The following is an 18,633-nucleotide window of genomic DNA, read 5'->3' as shown; positions in this document are numbered from 1 at the left end:
CCGTAGAAACCCCTGGCTTTGTCAATCTACTGGCGCATCACTGCAAAATCTTCGATATAATACCGGAAGGGACCTGCATAGCTTGGGAAAAACTTCGGAAGGGTGTCTCAAACCCTGCTGAATATCGATATACATTGAATACAACAAACAAACGGGATCCTTCGTGTCACCGGAAAATTTTTAAAAATGGTTACAAAAGGAGAACATACGGTTGAGTCCATAATTAAGACTCTGGAGGACAATGGCGACGACAAAGTCAAATTGGCTGGTCTCGATGTCGACGGGATCTTGCGCGGAAAGATGATCTCGCTGGACAAGTTCAAAAGCATCATCAAGACTGGATTTGGTTTCTGCTCGGTCATATTTGGCTGGGACATGCACGATCAGGTAAGATCCAATTCGTAAAACATATTTTACCAAATGCTATACTAAATGTTTGACAGACATACTTTAAAGAATTGTTGATATCCAACCAAGAGAACGGATATCACGATATTATTGCCAAAGTCGACCTCAAAACCTTCCGAAGAATTCCATGGGAAAACAACGTCCCTTTCTTTTTGGTATGCACCGCAACGTATCTGATGAGTAACCCAACACTGCGTGTCTAGGAATTAACGTCTTTATAGGTTAGTTTCTACGATCCAGATACCGACGAACCAATTGCACCCTGTCCCAGAGGGCTTCTGAAATCTGCATTGGTAAAATTCGAGAAAGATGGCATGGGGGCCATGGCCGGAGGTCGGTAGATTTGATGATTATCCTGCTCAAGCATAGTACTAGCTTACTGAAAGATGTGTGCAGCGGAATACGAGTTCTACCAGTTCTCCGCATCACCAGATAATATCAGATCGGAAAAGCCGGAATCGATCCCTTCCATTACCCCCGGAATGTTCGGATACTCCCTTACCCGCCCCGTTCTCTTCCAGGAATACTACTACGGAGTTTATGATACCTGCAAAGCCTTCAAAGTGCCACTCGAAGGGTGGCACACGGAATCAGGACCTGGTGTATATGAGGCGGCACTGGCATTCACAGATGTTGCAGAAATGGCGGATAGAGCATCTCTATTCAAGCTGACCGTCAAAGCTCTCGGCGCGAAGAACGGAATAACACCTTGTTTTATGGCGAAGCCAAAGCAGGGGCTGCCTGGAAACTCCGGCCACCTTCATATCTCCATCGTTGATAAAGAAACCGGAAAGAATATCTTTGCTCGAGAAGAGAAGGATCCCAACCCTCCATATCCAGATGTCGCATATCTCTCAGATCTTGGCCGGCAGTTCCTTGCCGGGGTTCTCGAGGGATTGCCGTACATGATGCCGCTATTCGCTCCAACCATTAACTCATATAAGCGCCTAGTAGAGAACTTTTGGGCTCCAGTAACGGTGTCGTGGGGTCTAGAGCATCGTGCAGCGTCAATCCGGCTTATTACTCCGCCCACAGCGTCAACGAAGGCGACGAGACTTGAAGTTCGAGTCCCGGGCGCCGATTGTAACCCGCATTTTGCCCTGGCGGCTATCTTAGCTTGTGGATATAGGGGGATTGAGAAGAAGCTGCAACTTACAATCCCACCCCTGGGAAAGACGCAGCCAAGTGGTGGTGAGAGACTGGCGAAATCTTTACAAGCAGCTACTACAAAATTCATGGAGAAGGGGAGCATTGCAAGAGAGGTCCTAGGAGATGCGTTTGTTGACCACTTTGGAGGGACAAGAGAACATGAATGTCGGCAATGGGAAGAAGCAGTTACGGATTGGTAAGTCTGCTCCTAGTTTTGCCAAGTCTTCCAACCTCTTGTGCTTGATAGCCAAGAACGTCCATCGCCTTGATTGTGATCATGTAATGCGTCGACCCACAGCCACACTGCATCAACGGGGTATATAAGCCTTGAACACAAGCTAACACATGCACTTTCGGCTCGATTGCAGGGAAACGAGACGTTACATGGAAATCGTCTGAATTTTAGTGAGCCGTAACAAAGTATCCACTTCAACTTAGATATCTCAACACTTCGGCTGTAAACGCCGTATGCATGTTTTAGATGTCGAGCTTCGTTCAGCGTACCTCGATATTCATAGCACTCGGCTGTGCGCCAGACCCCTACCACTCTGAGCACACACCCTTCTTTTGTTCTTCTTTGCTTATTGCTGATATATACATGTGGCTGTGGCGTTATTACTGTTAGACAACTGCTTATGAGGGTGAATAATATTGGGAGGTTCGATCCTGTTCCATCGAATCAGCTTTTCCCCTATCGGCTAGCCTCTTAGGATGATAGAGACACGCATCTTCTGCAGGAACCCCTATACCTGCGCCATTTATGTCAAAATTCGAAGATTGATGATACCCCTATAAAATTCGTGTGTCAAGGTAGTGTAGCCTACCGAACTGTGGCATATCGGCAAGGTGTCGACCTTCATGCCACCCTGCAAGCCACGGGGCAGGGGTATATTTGAAATATGTAGAAATGTGGGACTTGCATGTAGCTCGAGTATCTTATGTAAAGTCTCGTGATTAAAATTGCTGATGTAACACAGCTGGCAAGAACGGACTGCGTGGGTTGAGCAGGGGGGTCGAAGTGGATTCTTCAGGGTCCGTATCTGTCACAAAAAAAAAAAATACATATCCGTGCGCTATATCGAAAGACTATATCGAAGCAATGGTATACCGTAAAGAAAATCAAACGTAAACGCCATTCGCTGAAACTTCTAGATCGGCTTAAAAGCAAAATGTTATATACATGAACAGGTAATATTTACAAAGTTTAATGATGACCAAAGAACGCCAGTAGTACCCAAAAGTATAATATAGACGAATAAAAATGATAGGTCAAAGTGATAATTCTAGCCAATGAAAATCTCCCACTGCCATTCGGCACACAGACCGACCCAAGACAGTCGGCCTCGGATTGACGTCTCGTAATCCCATTCGTCCATTTCCAAACCCTTGATTCTGGTGCCTGGAGTCGGACTCGATCTCCTCATTTCCGCGCCTGTGACGCTACCGCCCCACATCATCTCCGTTTGGCTTGGAGATCCGTTTAGGTCGTCGTTGAGCTTCTGGAAGTCGAGGTACATTGTAGGGTCTTCTATTCCGGTTGGAGCTGGAGTGCTGCTGTTGGAAGAAATGTGCGAGCGGATAGTATAGTCCATATCGGTGACCATGGATACGCTCTGTTTCTCGCCTAAATAGTTGTCTCTCCGTGTCCAGATTTCCCTGACGATGTCCCAGGCTCGGTCGATGTTGCCGATCCAGAGTCTTTGCATCAGATCAGCCCATCTTTTCTCGACCCATTCCCGTTCTTCCTGACCGACAGCTTCGCAACCGGCTGCGAGAAGAGGGAATGCGTGAACGATACATGTACGGGAAGTGGTAGGAATCGAAGCGATTGTGCACATGACTTTTTCGGCCAGTTCATGGGCCGAGGGAGATGGAATCTCTGGAACAGCTTGGTGTAAATAGAGAAGCGTTGCCCATCTGTAAGCCTCAGCGGTTTGAATACAATGATCGATATTCGAGGTTTGGTCTTCGATTGGTTCGTAAACGGCATCTGGTTGCCAATTTTCTATCGCGGTCTTGAGTTCAAGTGCCATCGAGATTATTGTGACGCTGTTCTTCTTGCTCTTCCTAACACGTTTCGCTAGGGACGCGCATCTCCCGATAAGCGGGAACAAGGTGGTAGCACATCCCATCAATGGGTCAACTTCAGACGACATCATCATAGGGGCGCTAAGGAGTGGTGAGATGCTTTCAAAAGATTGAGACTCATCATCGTTATTTGAAGTGAGACGGGCAAGGACGTCAATGTAAACCCAGGTATTGTAGAGAAATCTAAGTCTCGAGATCTCAGTGCTAGTAATTGGGTAATTCTGGTACCTGACTAGCGCTTGATTGACTAGGACTTTGGCTCCCCGCAAATGTTCAATTCCGGTAGAGATATGTCGATCCCATTCTTCGGCAAAAGTTAAAGCGAGGGTCGTCGCGAATGCAGCTTCTGGGAGGATACTCCCGGTGTTCAGGCCCGCAGCGAGATGTTTGATGCTGTGTTTCATGTGTTCCATGCCCTGCATCCTCATCTCTGGTCTGCAGTGGGACATGTGGAAGGCTGTCATCGAGTAAATTGCGTGGCGGAGAGCGGGAATCTGGGTCGCAAGCGGCCAGATCAATGTTCTCCATGGATTTTCTGTTGGGCCGTCTTTAATTGACATAATCCCACATGTTTGCTTATCGAAATGCATTATTAGCATCTCAGAGCTGCTAATATCGACACGAGGCCGTCGAAATATGTCTGATAGAGTCTGGTAGTTGGCACCTGAGGATTCGTCAGAGACACTCCAACCGCCCTCGAGAAAATTTCTTGGAACCTCTTCAATTTGGTCATCGTCCGTAGGCATTGTCATTCCCAGATCCATGCCAGTAGGTTGGTAGGATCTGTTACGTGTAAAGTCGCCGTACTCTGGCAGGGGTATTGGTCTATTTAATATACTTCCGGGAATCAAAAGATCCTCTAGCCTCGGGGAAATAGATGCCCTCCTCTCTTCATCCATGTAAGTAGGATGTGACCGGGGTACTTCGGCTCCTGAGAAAGGTGGGTTTGGGATAAAGGTATTGTCGAGATTTCCAAGCGGGTACATGCTTGAGGCGTAAAGGTGGTGAAGAGGGGGCGTCGGAGGAGCGTCAAATTGTGTGTTCAAAGGGGTTATAGGAAGAGGTGACTGGAGAGGGGAGTGTATAGAACCCAAGGAGGCCTCGGACAATGCAGGGCTAGAAGGCCCGGAGGAGATGCCTCGCTTTGGCTTGGCTGGGAGACTCGAGAGGGCTACACGGCCAGGTTATATTAGCTTCTAGACCAGTGTCGATTCTGAACTCCGTGTAACACATACGCTTTGGCCGTGATTTTGAACCCTTCCCGCTTAGGTCTGATTCTTCGAATGCCCTCCATTTGAAATCTTTCTTATATCCACCACAAGGGACACCTCGTTTCTCGCCTAGCCGAAGGGGTTTGCTTTAGCTACTTCTTTGTTTTAGTATGTAGAGATAAGATCCACTTAAACTTACATTGTAAGCAGGTGGGTTTTGTTTCGTCGCATTTTAGTCTCTTTGCCTTACAGGTAACGCAACCTATACATTTGGATCCCGATTAGCATCTGGAGCAGCGCGTTGTTTATGTTGCATTTTTCTCCCATGACTCGCTTCGGATTTGGGGCGGATTTGAGAGCCGGGGGGTAATTTCTTGAATGAATTGGATTCAAAGACAGGTAAAGAAAAACATACCGTTCCTGCTTTTACTCTGCTTCGGCTTCGTTACACCAGCAGTGCCAGCGACAGATTGGCTTGCTGCGCTTGTCGCTGACGTTCCTGTTTGCGAGTGTGATTTTGATCTAGCGGGTGGCATTTGCGAACTTTCGGTATCTGAAGGGAAGGGGAGGGAAGATGGAAAAGCTGAGGAAGACATTTCGAATAAGTGCGGCTGCAGTGCTATGGAATGATCCAGGGTCACCGCCATTGGTTATTGTCGGGTCGGGTGGGCCACTAATGGCACTAGCGAGAATGTTTGTGGCGAAGGTCTGTAGATGTCCCAAATCGCAGCTTCAATGCAAGAGGAGTTCCAAAAGGAAATAAGCTTGTATATCGAGGTTTTGAAAGCGTCGACCCGAGCGCTGGAGCGGTATGAACCGTTCAATATAGGTATATTATGAGTAGAGAAATGGATATAAAAAATATTGCTCAAGGCTCGGGGTCCTCTTATTGCACGTTTATACTCCACAAGATTTGGGGCCTGAAGACTTGGAACAATTGAGATATCCTTGAGATATATAATCAGATGTATCTTATATCGAATTGATGGGGAGAAAGTGTATCCAGAAAGACTTCCAGGGTAGTTCTCAAGGGCCTAATATATCCATCTTCTGGGAGCTCTAGCAGAGGCGCTTTTGTGCTCGAATGAATGTTAATTGCAAGCTCGTCTTCATCCTATGGCGGGCAGGGTTACTGCATGATGTACCAGCAGGTAGAGGTTTGTGTACTCGACAAGGGTGGAAAGCACCCTTTTTCATTCATGGCTAGCTAGTGTTGGCTAGATCATATTACAAACATCTTGAACGAATTATTGTTCCAAACAGGGTTGCTTTTTTTATGTATTTAATGTGCAAGCCGCACACGGCTCTGTCTCGAATTTGCTTTTTGGTTCTTCGAGAATGGAAAGTGGGCGGCGTTGCCTAAAGCTCATTAGTGTTTGAATGATTGTATGTCATTGGGGTTCTGCGCGGCGAGTTTGGGACCCCACCAACTTGGTATGTGCAGTCTGCGCGTATCCGATCACAGTGGGCAATAGTGAAATTCTGACCTTGGCCTTCCTTAATATCTCGGATTGTGGCATGGCAGTGCGCGCATCTGTGGTACGACAATTGCGCAAATTCGTTCGACTTGGACTGCGGCGATGCTCAGATATGTCTCTTTGTGTGGTTGGTGCCCAAGTTAACAGCCCTACCAGGAACTCGCTTCTAGCTTCTCCGAGTCCCTTTTGGTTTTGATACCGCTCGTTGATACTATACTTGGAGTTCCTTCGAGCTCTCAAATATCTTCGTCGAATTGGCATACATTTCTGTGGTCCTGCGGTCTTCCTGTTCCTTCAGGCTACCGATTGTGGATTGGGGGAAAGCAACGTCGCGTGCAACCGAGAACTGCTTTGTTAAGCAAGGCCATAGTCAACCATGCCGATATCACCACGTCTGCAGTCGCAGTCTTCTCCTAATTACCCGTCCCCTGTCGATCTAACTCCAATCATCCCGCACCGGCCTGACAAGTCTTTCCATGCCCACTCTCTGGATAATTTTTCTATTCTAACCTCCACACCTAGCCCGAAAAAGAAGACGCAAAGAAGCTTCGGTACACCTTCTAGCGTTCGTTCTAAAAATGTCACTGTGGGGCCTGTGGGCATGCAGATGATTTCTCAAGCCATCCGACAGGGGGGGTGAGGGAGACAAAACATGCAGCTACGATTCGCTACCTTTCCCTTCGATCTATTACACAAGGGCGGCACATCAGAAGGGAACTGTAGCCGTAACAACTAGCTTTGATGAAAGGTTAGAGAGTGAAAGTTTAGGCGACCTAAGAAATATATCGAGGCTTTGAACCTCCCCTTCGATTGTTACGTACACCTAGGAGCTTTATTTGGAATATCAATCGAATTCAACCGCAGCTTCAAGCGATGTCCACTGGCACAAACCAACAGTCGCTTCAAATCCGCAGGCTTTAGCGGTAAGGCTGTATCATATTCGGGTTTTCCGAATCAAATGTGAGACAATTCTGGGAAACCATCGAGAACGATAACCAAAGAATCGGAATCGAACCCTCCATCATGCAGATGTTTAACTCAAGAGCTCACCACGGTTCGTTCCTCATTTTGAATTTATGCTGATTAAGAAAGACTTTGATCTCGGAATGATTCGAAAAAAAAAAAAAGGAACTGCAAGGTGGAGGGGAACCAGGATTGACCATGCAAGAACAACCTTCGATAGTCCTTCTAGAAGGAATGGAAGGGAGGAAACCGCCGGCCGTAACCATGATTGGTGCTGCATGCACCATCAGCGACTAATCCGGAAATGGGCAGTCGAAGCGAATATGCACACTTGATCACAAGCTCATATCAGCCCAGCCCAGGGTAGCTTTTGGTGGTAGCTTGAGAACTTCGATAGCACACCCTAGCGTGGCTTCGCCATCGAAGCTTTAGTTGCTTTGTTGTGAAAGCCAGCCCATCAGACCAGGGAGGTTCGTGCGAGGTCACGACATCCTATTAATATTCGTATCGAATTAAAGAATGCCCAAGAGAGCACCCCCCTGGATTGGAGAATGCCCAAGGTTGAGACCCCCATGCTGGGTTGAGACGTTAAATGTCTGCGGCAGTAAGACCATTTCATCAAACATGTCGACCGCATCCTCGGTCCTCTCTCTAGAGAAATTTGGCGAAGAGTACTCAGATGCATGCAAAGAGCTCATGATCGATCGGCCCGACGACGCAGCCCTATGAACCCCAGCTTTCCCGAAATGTTCATTTTGCGAGGTTAGTTCGAGATAAGAGGGGCCCCAGGATGGCTAGCTTCCATTTTAGTTTTGTGTAGCCTCGACCTCTCTTGATATTTGCGGGGGTGCGATCGATTTCTAAACTTCTTGTGGCCCATAGATTCTGCAACACATATGCGCTCGAGACAAACTTTACAAGTAGATGTACATGTAAGTAAACTAGGAAGCTCTCCCTCAGTCTCTGCCAAGGATCTTCGCATTTAGCTAGATCAAACCTCTTAACATTGCTTAAGGCAGCAAGGATCGATGCATTTCTTCGAACGTGAACTCGTAGCGCTTGCCCAATTGTAAGTGGGTTCGCATCATGCCAAAGCCACTGCGATGCTGAGTAAGGACAGCCAGTGACCCTCTGTCTCCACGTAATATTGAGGCTTCGTCCGTTTGCCGCGTTCGCCAAGAACTCGGAACGATATCGCAACACGTGCAGGAGTGGAACCATCCTTTAAGTCTGCCTTCCGAGGCAACTTAGAGTATTTTCTGCTGACGTAGCAATCCATATCAACTTGGAAGCCTGGGCGAGGGCCGTGAACAATACTAGCCGTGAACCTCGAATTCTCTCATTAGCGCCACGGAAGACCCCTGCCTCCCCGCGTTTGTTTTCCGTTTAGGAGGGGTGTTATCCCCTCCATGTACAAAGGCTAGTTGAAGTTCCAAATCATTCGCCCAACCAGTCTTGGCGCAATTAGCGTCCCATGAATGCTTTCCACAATCCAACAAATCCCAACTTTTTCCTACAACCTCCTTGACCAGACGGCTGCAGGCTAACATTTCGCGGATGATTAAGCTCTTAAGCTTTGAGCCGTCTAACTTACCTCGGAACAATTCCTAGCACCCCAAATATAGATTTCTTCCCCAAGACGGATGGTCGGGGGGCTGGCGGTATATCGATATAACGCTTGATGTATACTCTTTTGGGAAAACATTTTAGACATTTAGTGTCGAGTTCCGTACATGGCGGTTGTATCTTGCAGCCATCCCGCGTTCTGCATATCTTCCTAGTCTACCCTTGCATAGCATAAGTTTTCTTTATAATTTATGTCTTAGGCATACCATATAATATCGATGTTTCAATATTTTGCATTGCATTGGGCGGGATTCGCCTTGCATGCTAATGCAGTATAGTTTACATTGATATCCTCATATTCAGAGTCTTTAGCCATTGTCTCCCAGCTAGGGTAGGCGAATATGGCATATCGCAGCCCCTCTTTCGGCCGACTAGCTCGCTGTTCTCGAAGCTGAATCGATATCTCAAAATTAAGGGATGCTCTACACGTACACGTGCATGAGATGTGGGACGGCACCCGTCTTGGAACTAGACTGCATGAGATGTAACGTTCGGCATAGGTCTATTCCGTTATAATGGAACCTGCTAGGCAGTTAAGACGTGTTCATCAACGCGGTTCCCAATTCGAGGGGACGAAGAAGCATACGGCGATTAGATAATTTGGAATATTAGATATAGGGACATGGAGGTAGGGTATGTAATTGTGGGGCCCCTGACCGCATACGTGCCAATTAAATACTCCTTGACTCGCGCCAGAGAGGTATATAGCCCTCATCGGGATAAGTGTTTCGCTAGCGGAGCGGAACACCGCGCCATTTGGCTAACCCGTCCCTGTCCAGCATAGCCTACCACTAACTATACCACACGAGGCGTTTGTTTCCATGTGCAGGCCCCTTCGAATGTTCTCTCGGAATATTTGCTAAACTGCAATTCAAGCCTATACTTGCGGATTATCAAAGTGGGAGCGATCCGACTCTTGTCCTCTTGAGACCTCACTTGCTTTTGGGTTTAGAGAACCGAGATATGCTTTCCTGGAACACGGAGTCACAACAACGACGTGAAAATAAATACCAGTAGATCCAGAAAAAATCACATATCTCCAAGAAATCCAGAACAATGGTATTCGACCTGGGGGGTTTACTTGTTGAGGTAATTGTATCACATATCTTTGATTAGTTATATTGTTTCATGTTGTTCATTGTGCCTTGGCCAACCAATGTATGCGGTAGGCTGATATATCCATTTTTTCTATATGACAAGTGGAGCCTTTCAGCATATACATGCATGAGCGTAGTCAGCAAAAGCAGGGAAGTGGATATTGAGACCGCGTAGAGGCTAATTCGGAAGGCACAAGTCTATTTTACCTAGTTTTGTTGTGGGGCAAATCAATTCCTTGACAAAGAAGTTCCAAGACAAGATGGGTGGTCCGGGTAGCAATGTGTCCTGGAGATAATGCTATCCAATCGTAATCTAACTGGTTGAAATCCCGGAATCGAATTGATTCTTCATCTGGTCCCCACCTCTCTGGCCACCTTATTAAGCTACATGGGTGGGTACTGCATCTGGCTGTATTGGTTAGCACGAAGCCTCAACAGATCACTTCCACACTGAATCGTATACATATCTCCCCACCCATTTCACCTCTGGTCTCGTCTACTGAATCAACCAAGCTTTCAACCCTGGCAAAATATTTTATCCCGACGGTTCGTTTCTTAACAACGACTGCTCTGCACAGCCCCTAGAGATATTTACTTTGTTACAGCGACACTTAGTCTAGACGCAGGCTACAAATCCAAAACCCCTCAACCACCCGAGGTCCTGAAGGGCCACGGCACAATGGTGCACCGGGTTTCTTTAAAGAAGCCAGGCTTGCATTGTTCATCTACATTCGGTCTTGGAGATTGGCTACGGTATAGGCCTCATAATCTCCTTTCTGCCGCTTCTAAGCCCAAAGAAGGGCCCCTTAAACCTTGAAATTGACATGGAATTGGAGGCAAGGATAGCTCTAGATGTACCTCATGCCTCAATCAGCAGGGTCCCGCACATGGGCGTGCTGCATGCACGGCTCCAGCCTTTGGCTAGTCCAGCGATTGTACCTAGAGGTCATAACTTGTATCTCTAGACGCCTGCATAATCGCGTGGTCGGATTTCTATCAATAGAATCGCGGTATTGGGGAAGATCGATTCCTGACGAAGCACATGAGCATGGTTAGTTCCGGTTCAAGCTTTCCCGCCACCTCTTTTTGGGTGGCTGTGCACATATCCGGGACGGTTTATCTCGCAATCTTCAATCCCTCTTGACCACAGTATTCTTTACGCCTTTTTATTTTTATTTATTTATTTATTTATTTTATTTTTTAGTTAAGCTGCACGCGCAAAGGGCACCGAATTTGAATTATTCTGCAGATTACCCAAAGCGCTGCTACTTAGTAGTGGACTGTAGTCCAGCGTCTGCACTATAGCGCACTAGTAGATGGCACTCACTCGTTAATGTCTATAACTTGAGGTCGAAGGTGCAGTTACTAATATGTTGTCAATTTGACCGATATAGCTATATACCTAAACTAAGTATATAGGTTGCAATAATGTTCAAAATCCTTAAACACTCTTGGAACTTGCGTTCGCATTTTGCAAGCGCCAAAAGAGTCCAGTTCAGACCCCAATCTTGAACGTTTATTGTGTTGCGAGCGGGAATATAACAGGTCTGGTCTTGGGAGGCTAAGGCCTAGCTGTAGGGCCCATAGGACTTGGGTATTTAACCTCAACCTGCATAGCCTACATCATTCGAATGATAGTTACAAAGCTAACTACTTAACTGCCAGAAACAGTTATCTGAATCTGCGGTCGCACGGGTTTGGTTATCGGTATCTTTTGACTATGTAACGTTACGCCGTGATCATGATCGTATTCGAATTCCTCAGGTCGGACCTCTTGGGCTCCCCAAGGGTACATACCAACCCTGACATCATTCCAGAATGGATGATATACCGATGACGTTAGAAATGTCAGTTCGGAGATATACATATATCATTTACGATTACACCTACAAGCCTTTGAGTCAAGCCAACTTCCTCTTCGAGCCGACATCTCATAGCTTATTCGCCTGGTCCGGTTTACGAGATAATTATTGGCACGATAAGCAATGAACACCACTCGTATAATGAGCGAACTAAAGTTTATGCAATAGGGATAAGTTGCACAGATCTGAGTTCTAGTTTTCTGGCTGACATTGCAGCTGCAGCGCTGGTAGTGGTATACAGATCCACGATGTCTATCTACCGTTAGCACGAGGTAAGTTCAGCTCGAGGAGACTTATCGTTAATTACTAGCCTGGTCAAGCTGTGCTGCGAACGACAGAAAGAACATCACACACTTAGGCAGAAAAGTAAGTGCTTGTGCTACATACCTTATATCCTGGGCGCAGAGGTAAAACAATAAAAATGCCTTCGTACTTATATTTCTCTAGGTCTTTCGTGGGGAAATAACCTCCAATCCCTTTGGAATATTTAGTCTCCTTTCAATTACAATTCGGACTAGAAATCGAACCAACTTGCGGATTTTCGACAACATTGTGATCAACTCAAATCTGATATCGAATTTGGATCTAAGATATGCAGTGAGATGCTATCATTTCTAGTCCGAAAGGCGAAGACCGTCAAGATTATGGAGAGTTTGCAGACAGCTCCTCGCTAGACTCCTACAACCTGAAGTTAGCTCGTATGTTATTTCACATTGTATTTTCCATAAAACGAGCAAACGGTAGAATCATTATTATTTGGTTGCATATGCACTATAAATTTCCGATCAAGCATATCAAATGTAAAAATTTTCAAAAAAAAGTTGGACTAAATACAGTAATGAGAACAGAAATGGGCTACAAATCGGAACTGAAAAGAGCCTTTTCGTTCTTGTCCGTGCTTGCCGTAGGATTTTCTATCACAAACTCATGGTTTGGTATATCAACAAGCCTTGTAACGGTAAGTTTATTAGATTATAAATTTATCTAGCTATATTTTTTTTTACAAATTAACACTCCGGAGGAACTGTGGTTACTGTCTACGGCATATGTCTCATCACCATGATATCTACATGCGTCGCTACATCCCTATCGGAACTAGCCTCAGCAATGCCAAATGCCGGCGGCCAGTACTTCGACTCAAATCACGCTCTACACATCATTAGTATTGATGATTGCAATCACGATCACGGTTCTCGCAAAATCTAGTCCCAAGAACAGTGCAGAATTCGTGTTTGCAACATTTAGAAACGAGAACGGCTGGTCGTCGCTTCGTAGTCGGCTTGATCGGTCATTTGCATGCCTTTATGCCGCTACTCATCTCGCAGAGGAGGTACCAAGGCCGGAAAAAGTAGTCCCCATTGCTATTCTAGGCACAGTTGCCATTGGATTCGTCACATCGTTCGTCTACAGTATATCGATATTCTTTGCGATCAAGGATATAGGTAGCGTCTACCTTTCTCCAACTGGAGTTCCAATCTTAGAAATATCCAAGCGAACTTCGCAGCCGACCGCAGGAGCTGTGAGCTGCGTTCTTGTCGCAATCCTTGGATTTCTTTATATTGCGTTTAATAGGTGAGTAAGAAAGATATTGCTACATGCTTCGTTGATAAACTAAAATTGCATAAAATCCGGTAGCATGATCGCTGCTTGTGCCGTCCTGCTTTACATATCCTACTCGGTTCCAATCGCGCTGCTTTTGTTCGTAAAGGGACGTTCGAATCTTAAAACCGGACCGTTCTGGACAGGTGTACTCGGTCTCATATCGAAGTACGTAGTCCTGTTTTGGACAGCCTTCACATTCGTTTTATATTCGTTCCCATGTTACTATCCAGTAGCAGCGGGAAGCATGAATCATGTCTCAGCGGTATATTTTTTGGCATTTTCGTTTCTCATAGTATACCGGATGATGCGGGGCCGGAAGTCTTTCCGGTCAAAAGAAGAAAGGGATGAAAATGCTACCCGTACTACTTTGTACTTAACACGCTCTCACTCCGAAGCGGGAAAGTAGGGCCTTGGTTCGTCATCAATCTTGTAAAATTGTTCTAGATTTCCTTGCCTGAAAGATAGTACATGTACTTTTGATAGTAGCTACAACAATTCCTAACAAAGACCTGAAATTTGCTATAAACACTGTACCTACACTAGGCATTTAAATCGCCTCGTAGCAAATCCATACCGAAAATCTATTTCTTGATATACATATCAACATAGGTATCGACGTCGGTCTCGAATAACTTGGCGGAGTCGTTGCCAAGCTCGATCAAAGACTTAACATGGGACTCGGAGAAGTGAGGAGAGAGGTGTCTCCTGTACTTCTCGAGAATGACGGGCTTGGCCTCTTCACGTCGAGTGCGATGGCCGAGTGGAGCGGCAACGGCGACCTCCTCGAGGACGGTTCCGTCCTTGAGGGTGACGGTGAGAGCGTTGGGGATGGTTCGGAGAGCGGGGTCATGGTAATCAGCGGTGTATTGAGGATCCTCGACGCAAGAGATACGGCGTCGGAGGGATTCGACAAGTGGGGACTGGGCAGCCTCAGATTCATCTGGGTAGTCAGTGGTCTCGAGACGATTGTAGCACAACATGACAGAAACCATATACTATTTTTTTTTTTTAAAAAAAGAGCGTGGTTAGTAAAATAATCCAAAACTTTAGGTTGAAAAGTTATCCTGCTGGCCCTACCTGAATGCAGTGGTCACGATCGGCGAAGTTTGTCATTGGCTTGTGCTGCTTGTCGATGATGCGAACACAGGCTTCGTGTGTTCGGATCACAACGTTGTCGATGTCTTCTGCGGATTTGCCTAGGGACTTGAGGGTAGCAAAGATCTTCTTCGCAGCCTCGACAGCGGTTTGGGAGTGGAATTCAGCTGGACCACAGATTTTAGCACATATTATCATACTCATATCATGTCGTATATATCATCATACCTGGATAAGAGACCTTGAACAACACATTTTCCATAACATAGGTTCCGTATGGGCGCTGGAATTCGAACTCCTTGCCCTTGAAGAGGACATCGTAGAAGCCCCAGACTGGAGCAGAGAGAACGGTTGGGATACCAGCTTCTCCCTTCTTGACAATCAAAGCAAGGTTGACGGCTCTCGAGCATGCGTCACCAGCTGCCCAACTCTTCCTGCTCATGGTGTTGGGAGAGTGTCTGTAAGTCCTCAAGCTCTGACCATCGACCCAAGCTTGGGAGACGGCATCCACGGTCTGGTCTCTTGTCAAACCGAGCAAGCGTGACACAACGGCGGTGGTTGCGACCTTGACGAGTACGACGTGGTCCAATCCGACCTTGTTGTAACTGTTTAGGAGAGCCAAGCATCCCTGGATTTCGTGGGCCTGGATCATGGCCTTGAGAACATCCTTGATCTTGAGAGCAGGCTTGCCCTCGGCCTTGTAGGTTCGAGAGAGCCAGTCGGCAACGGCGAGGATACCACCGAGATTGTCAGAGGGGTGGCCCCATTCTGCGGCAAGCCAGCAGTCATTGTAGTCCAACCAACGGATTTGAGTACCGATATTGAATGCAGCACGGATAGGGTCCAGCTGGTAGTCAGTTCCAGGAACCCTGCTGCCGTTAGGGACGGTAGTTCCTAATTATCAGAGAGCACACCATTAGAGTAGTTCGTTGACGGCATGCTTTTGTTTCCGTAACTAACCTTCGACGACAGGCCCGAGGAGCTTGGTGCATTCTTTGAAGTTCATGGCCTCCATGCCGCACCCGAGGGTGTCAAGGAAAACTAGTCTTGCTGTGTCATACTATAGGTATATCCTTTAGCCGGAATGCGCATCGAAAGGCTACCAGCGTAATTATTCAAAGAGGATTGCACTCACAGCTAATTCCGAGTTAATATCATAATTGTGGACGTAATCGGCGATATCGGTTAGGACTTTGTCCGCCTCGTGAGAGGTGGTAGGAATTGGAGCAGACATGAGGGCGGCTCTAGTCGAGAAAGCCCTGGGCAGCTGTGAGGTAGCAGCAGTAGCAACTGGGTTTCTGAATGATGAGCGGGCGAGAAGGGCGGGGGTACGACGGACTGTTGAAGCAAGCGAGGTCGAATACAAGCGAGTGGACTTGAGGCCTAAGATGCGAGGGCAAGCGCGCCTTCCCACAAACATGGCTATCGTCAGATACTGCTGAAGCGCGTTAACGGCAATTGAATCTGAAGATGGAATATATTTCTACAGAGCATAGGATATCCAATCGGCCCTGACTTGACGTACCTCTGAATTTTATTTTATTTTTATTTTTACTTATAGGGTTTTTAGGCCGAGGTAACCTGGACTGGAAAAGGAAGGCACGCGGGGCTTCGGGGTGGGGTATACTATTATACCAGCTAGTACGCAGCTAGCAAACAATGCAATGCAATGCAGGCAGACTAACAAGCAGGCAGGCAGGTAGACAGAAAGACAAGACCTCGAGAGGCGCTCCGAGTCCAATCAGTCAAGCACTCACTTTATAACTTCTGAAATCAGTCCCGAGTGCCGGACGCTATACGACATCCGGCCGGACTTGCGGAGTTGGCGTGGCTATCATCGGCACAAATCCATACAACACTCGAATTACCCGTCAACTCGGGATGGCAGCAGCCAAATTTCGGATTCGGATATAAGCGTAAATATGTAAGTATATAACATGGTATTGCTTTTGGTGGTCATATAAGTGATCAGAGATACATTGTAAATTTAATCGATCGCATCCTAATTTACATCCAGAGCTCTTCTTTTCCCTGCTCCTTTTAAAGCTTTCAGTTTAAATTTACTTAACCAACTTCTCGATGGCCTCGAGCGACAGACTCTTTGGTCGCTGTTTCCAGAATAGTTAGTAAATGCTTGAATGCGATCTAAATCTTGAGGATGTATATCAATATTATCACTCACCTCAATTGGGAGACCAAGAGCACGATCCCAGATAAGCTGTGCCAATGGACCGATACCTCGGGAAACTGAGAAACCAACCGTGTAGTAAAGAGTCTCCTTGATACCATAATGATGCATTAACACACCAGATGCGCTGTCGACGTTCGGGTAAGGGTTCTTAGTCTTTCCGTGCTCAGTGAGGACAACAGGGGCAATTTCAGAGTTCTTCTTGACCAACTGGAAGACAGGGTCGTTGACGATCTCTGGTCTCTTGTCCGCGAAGGCCATGAGGGCCTCAAATCTTGGATCTGGCTTGCGCAAAACAGCATGGCCGTATCCTGGAACGACTTGTCCGGAGTTCAGCGTGCTCCAGAGGTAATCCTTGACGTCTTTTTCAGTGTATTCTTTAGGAATCTTCTCCTTCATTGAGAGGATCCACCTGAGAACTTCCTGGGCGGCTAGGCCGTGCAATGGTCCGGCAAGACCCTGGACGCCAGCGCTGTAGCTGAGGAAGGCATCGCTGAGAGCGCTACCAACCAAGTGAGTGGTGTGGGCGCTGACATTTCCTCCCTCGTGATCTCCGTGCAAAGCGAGATACAATCTTAAGAAATCAACGAAACCGATGTCGTCGGCCTTTCCAAGCATAGCAGCGTAGTTGTACGCCCAATCCTGCTTGGGGTCAACGGCACCCGGAAGCGGGCCACCTCCCCGGTAGGTGTTCTGATAAATCTTCGCGGCAATTGTTGGGAGCTTCGCGAGAAGAGAAATACAATCATCGAAAGTGGGCTCCCAGTAATCAGCCTTGCTAAGACCTTTCTCGTAGGCCTTTGCGAAGACAGAGTCGTGGTTCAATGCGGAGACAGCAATGGCAACTGATCGCAATTAGCAGCCGGTTTCACAGGAGGCGGTCGAAAAAAACTCACATTGTGTCATCGGGTGAAGGGTAGTTGGGAAGTTGTCCATCATCTTCTCAACGAAGGGTGGAAGGGAAGACTTCTCAGCCAGTTCCTTGCTGAAGTCCCTGACTTGCTCCGTGGTTGGAACCTTTCCGGTAAGAAGGAACCAGAACATGGCTTCGGGCAACATCTCCTCTCCTGTTAAGCCCTTTGGTAGGAATTCCTGGCATTCCTTGATGGTCTTTCCGTGGAACCGGATACCCTCATTGGCATCGAGGACAGAGCCCTCCCAGATCATTCCCTTAATGCCACTGAAAACAACATCTACGTAAGCCAATGGCACCACTGCTTCGGCGTACTAACATAACGTACCGCATGCCGCCGATTGCGTTCTCGACTTTGACCTCTCCCAAAACTTTGTTGCCATGTTCGGTCTTGATCTTTTTAAGGTACTCGCGTTTCGCAGGGATGACCTCTTTAAGGGTAGTCTTGAGATCTGGCTGGCCAGAGAGATATCGACGTCCGATGATTCGACCCGAGGCCGAGAACACGTTCTACCAGAGGTCAGCGCCGTGTGGTTTTTTGTGGAGGGGATCGGATTGAAGTCCATGAAGCTATCTTACCGAACGCACGAGGCGATGAAGCGTTGGCACTGCCCTTGTATTCACAGCCATTTTGAAACTCGAGATGAAATATCAGATCGCGACTGAAGTTTAAAAGAGTCGATATGGTGGGAAATTCTTCTGGTCCTGCAGTTGTGGGGGACTTTTTCTAGGTCGGGCAGCTTCCGGTTATAACCTCGCTCCAAAGGAGCTCGGCTACCCAACCCAATTACCACCAAGTTCTACCTTCTTAATTTTGTCAAATCAGATTAATTATCACCGCGGCCTTATGAGATACTGGGCCGCTTTGATGTTGGGGGTTTGGGAACGCAAGTAAGGGACTTGAACTTCCCTGCTCGTGCGCAATGTATAAGCATGCAAACTTACATGTCGTA

General features: G+C 47.0%; 4 protein-coding genes across 4 annotated transcripts; 1 reads left to right on the top strand and 3 right to left on the bottom strand.

Moving 5' to 3' along the window:
- Window positions 1–186: 186 nt before the first annotated feature.
- Window positions 187–1,956, top strand: DFL_001870 (uncharacterized protein; the record flags this gene model as incomplete). Its single annotated transcript, XM_067630562.1, has 5 exons — window positions 187–387; window positions 444–563; window positions 630–741; window positions 805–1,753; window positions 1,926–1,956. The coding sequence occupies 5 exons, from the start codon at window positions 187–189 to the stop codon at window positions 1,954–1,956; spliced, it is 1,413 nt and encodes a 470-aa protein (XP_067493194.1).
- Window positions 1,957–2,840: 884 nt separating this feature from the next.
- Window positions 2,841–5,452, bottom strand: DFL_001869 (uncharacterized protein; the record flags this gene model as incomplete). The annotated part of the gene is made up of 4 exons (XM_067630560.1): window positions 2,841–4,816; window positions 4,881–4,985; window positions 5,056–5,118; window positions 5,272–5,452. 4 exons carry the CDS (start codon window positions 5,450–5,452, stop codon window positions 2,841–2,843), a joined length of 2,325 nt encoding a protein of 774 aa, XP_067493193.1.
- Window positions 5,453–14,065: 8,613 nt separating this feature from the next.
- Window positions 14,066–16,383, bottom strand: DFL_001868 (uncharacterized protein; the record flags this gene model as incomplete). The annotated part of the gene is made up of 8 exons (XM_067630559.1): window positions 14,066–14,479; window positions 14,562–14,746; window positions 14,808–15,473; window positions 15,540–15,639; window positions 15,715–15,846; window positions 15,998–16,014; window positions 16,105–16,205; window positions 16,337–16,383. 8 exons carry the CDS (start codon window positions 16,381–16,383, stop codon window positions 14,066–14,068), a joined length of 1,662 nt encoding a protein of 553 aa, XP_067493192.1.
- Window positions 16,384–16,639: 256 nt separating this feature from the next.
- On the bottom strand, window positions 16,640–18,310 carry DFL_001867 (uncharacterized protein; the record flags this gene model as incomplete). The annotated part of the gene is made up of 5 exons (XM_067630558.1): window positions 16,640–16,687; window positions 16,762–17,612; window positions 17,664–17,947; window positions 18,009–18,190; window positions 18,260–18,310. The coding sequence occupies 5 exons, from the start codon at window positions 18,308–18,310 to the stop codon at window positions 16,640–16,642; spliced, it is 1,416 nt and encodes a 471-aa protein (XP_067493191.1).
- Window positions 18,311–18,633: the final 323 nt, after the last annotated feature.

Source organism: Arthrobotrys flagrans (assembly GCF_004000055.1).
Source record: "Arthrobotrys flagrans strain CBS H-5679 chromosome Unknown unitig_3, whole genome shotgun sequence".
Taxonomy (NCBI): Eukaryota; Fungi; Ascomycota; class Orbiliomycetes; order Orbiliales; family Orbiliaceae; genus Arthrobotrys; species Arthrobotrys flagrans.
This window is presented reverse-complemented; position numbering and strand designations above follow the sequence as displayed.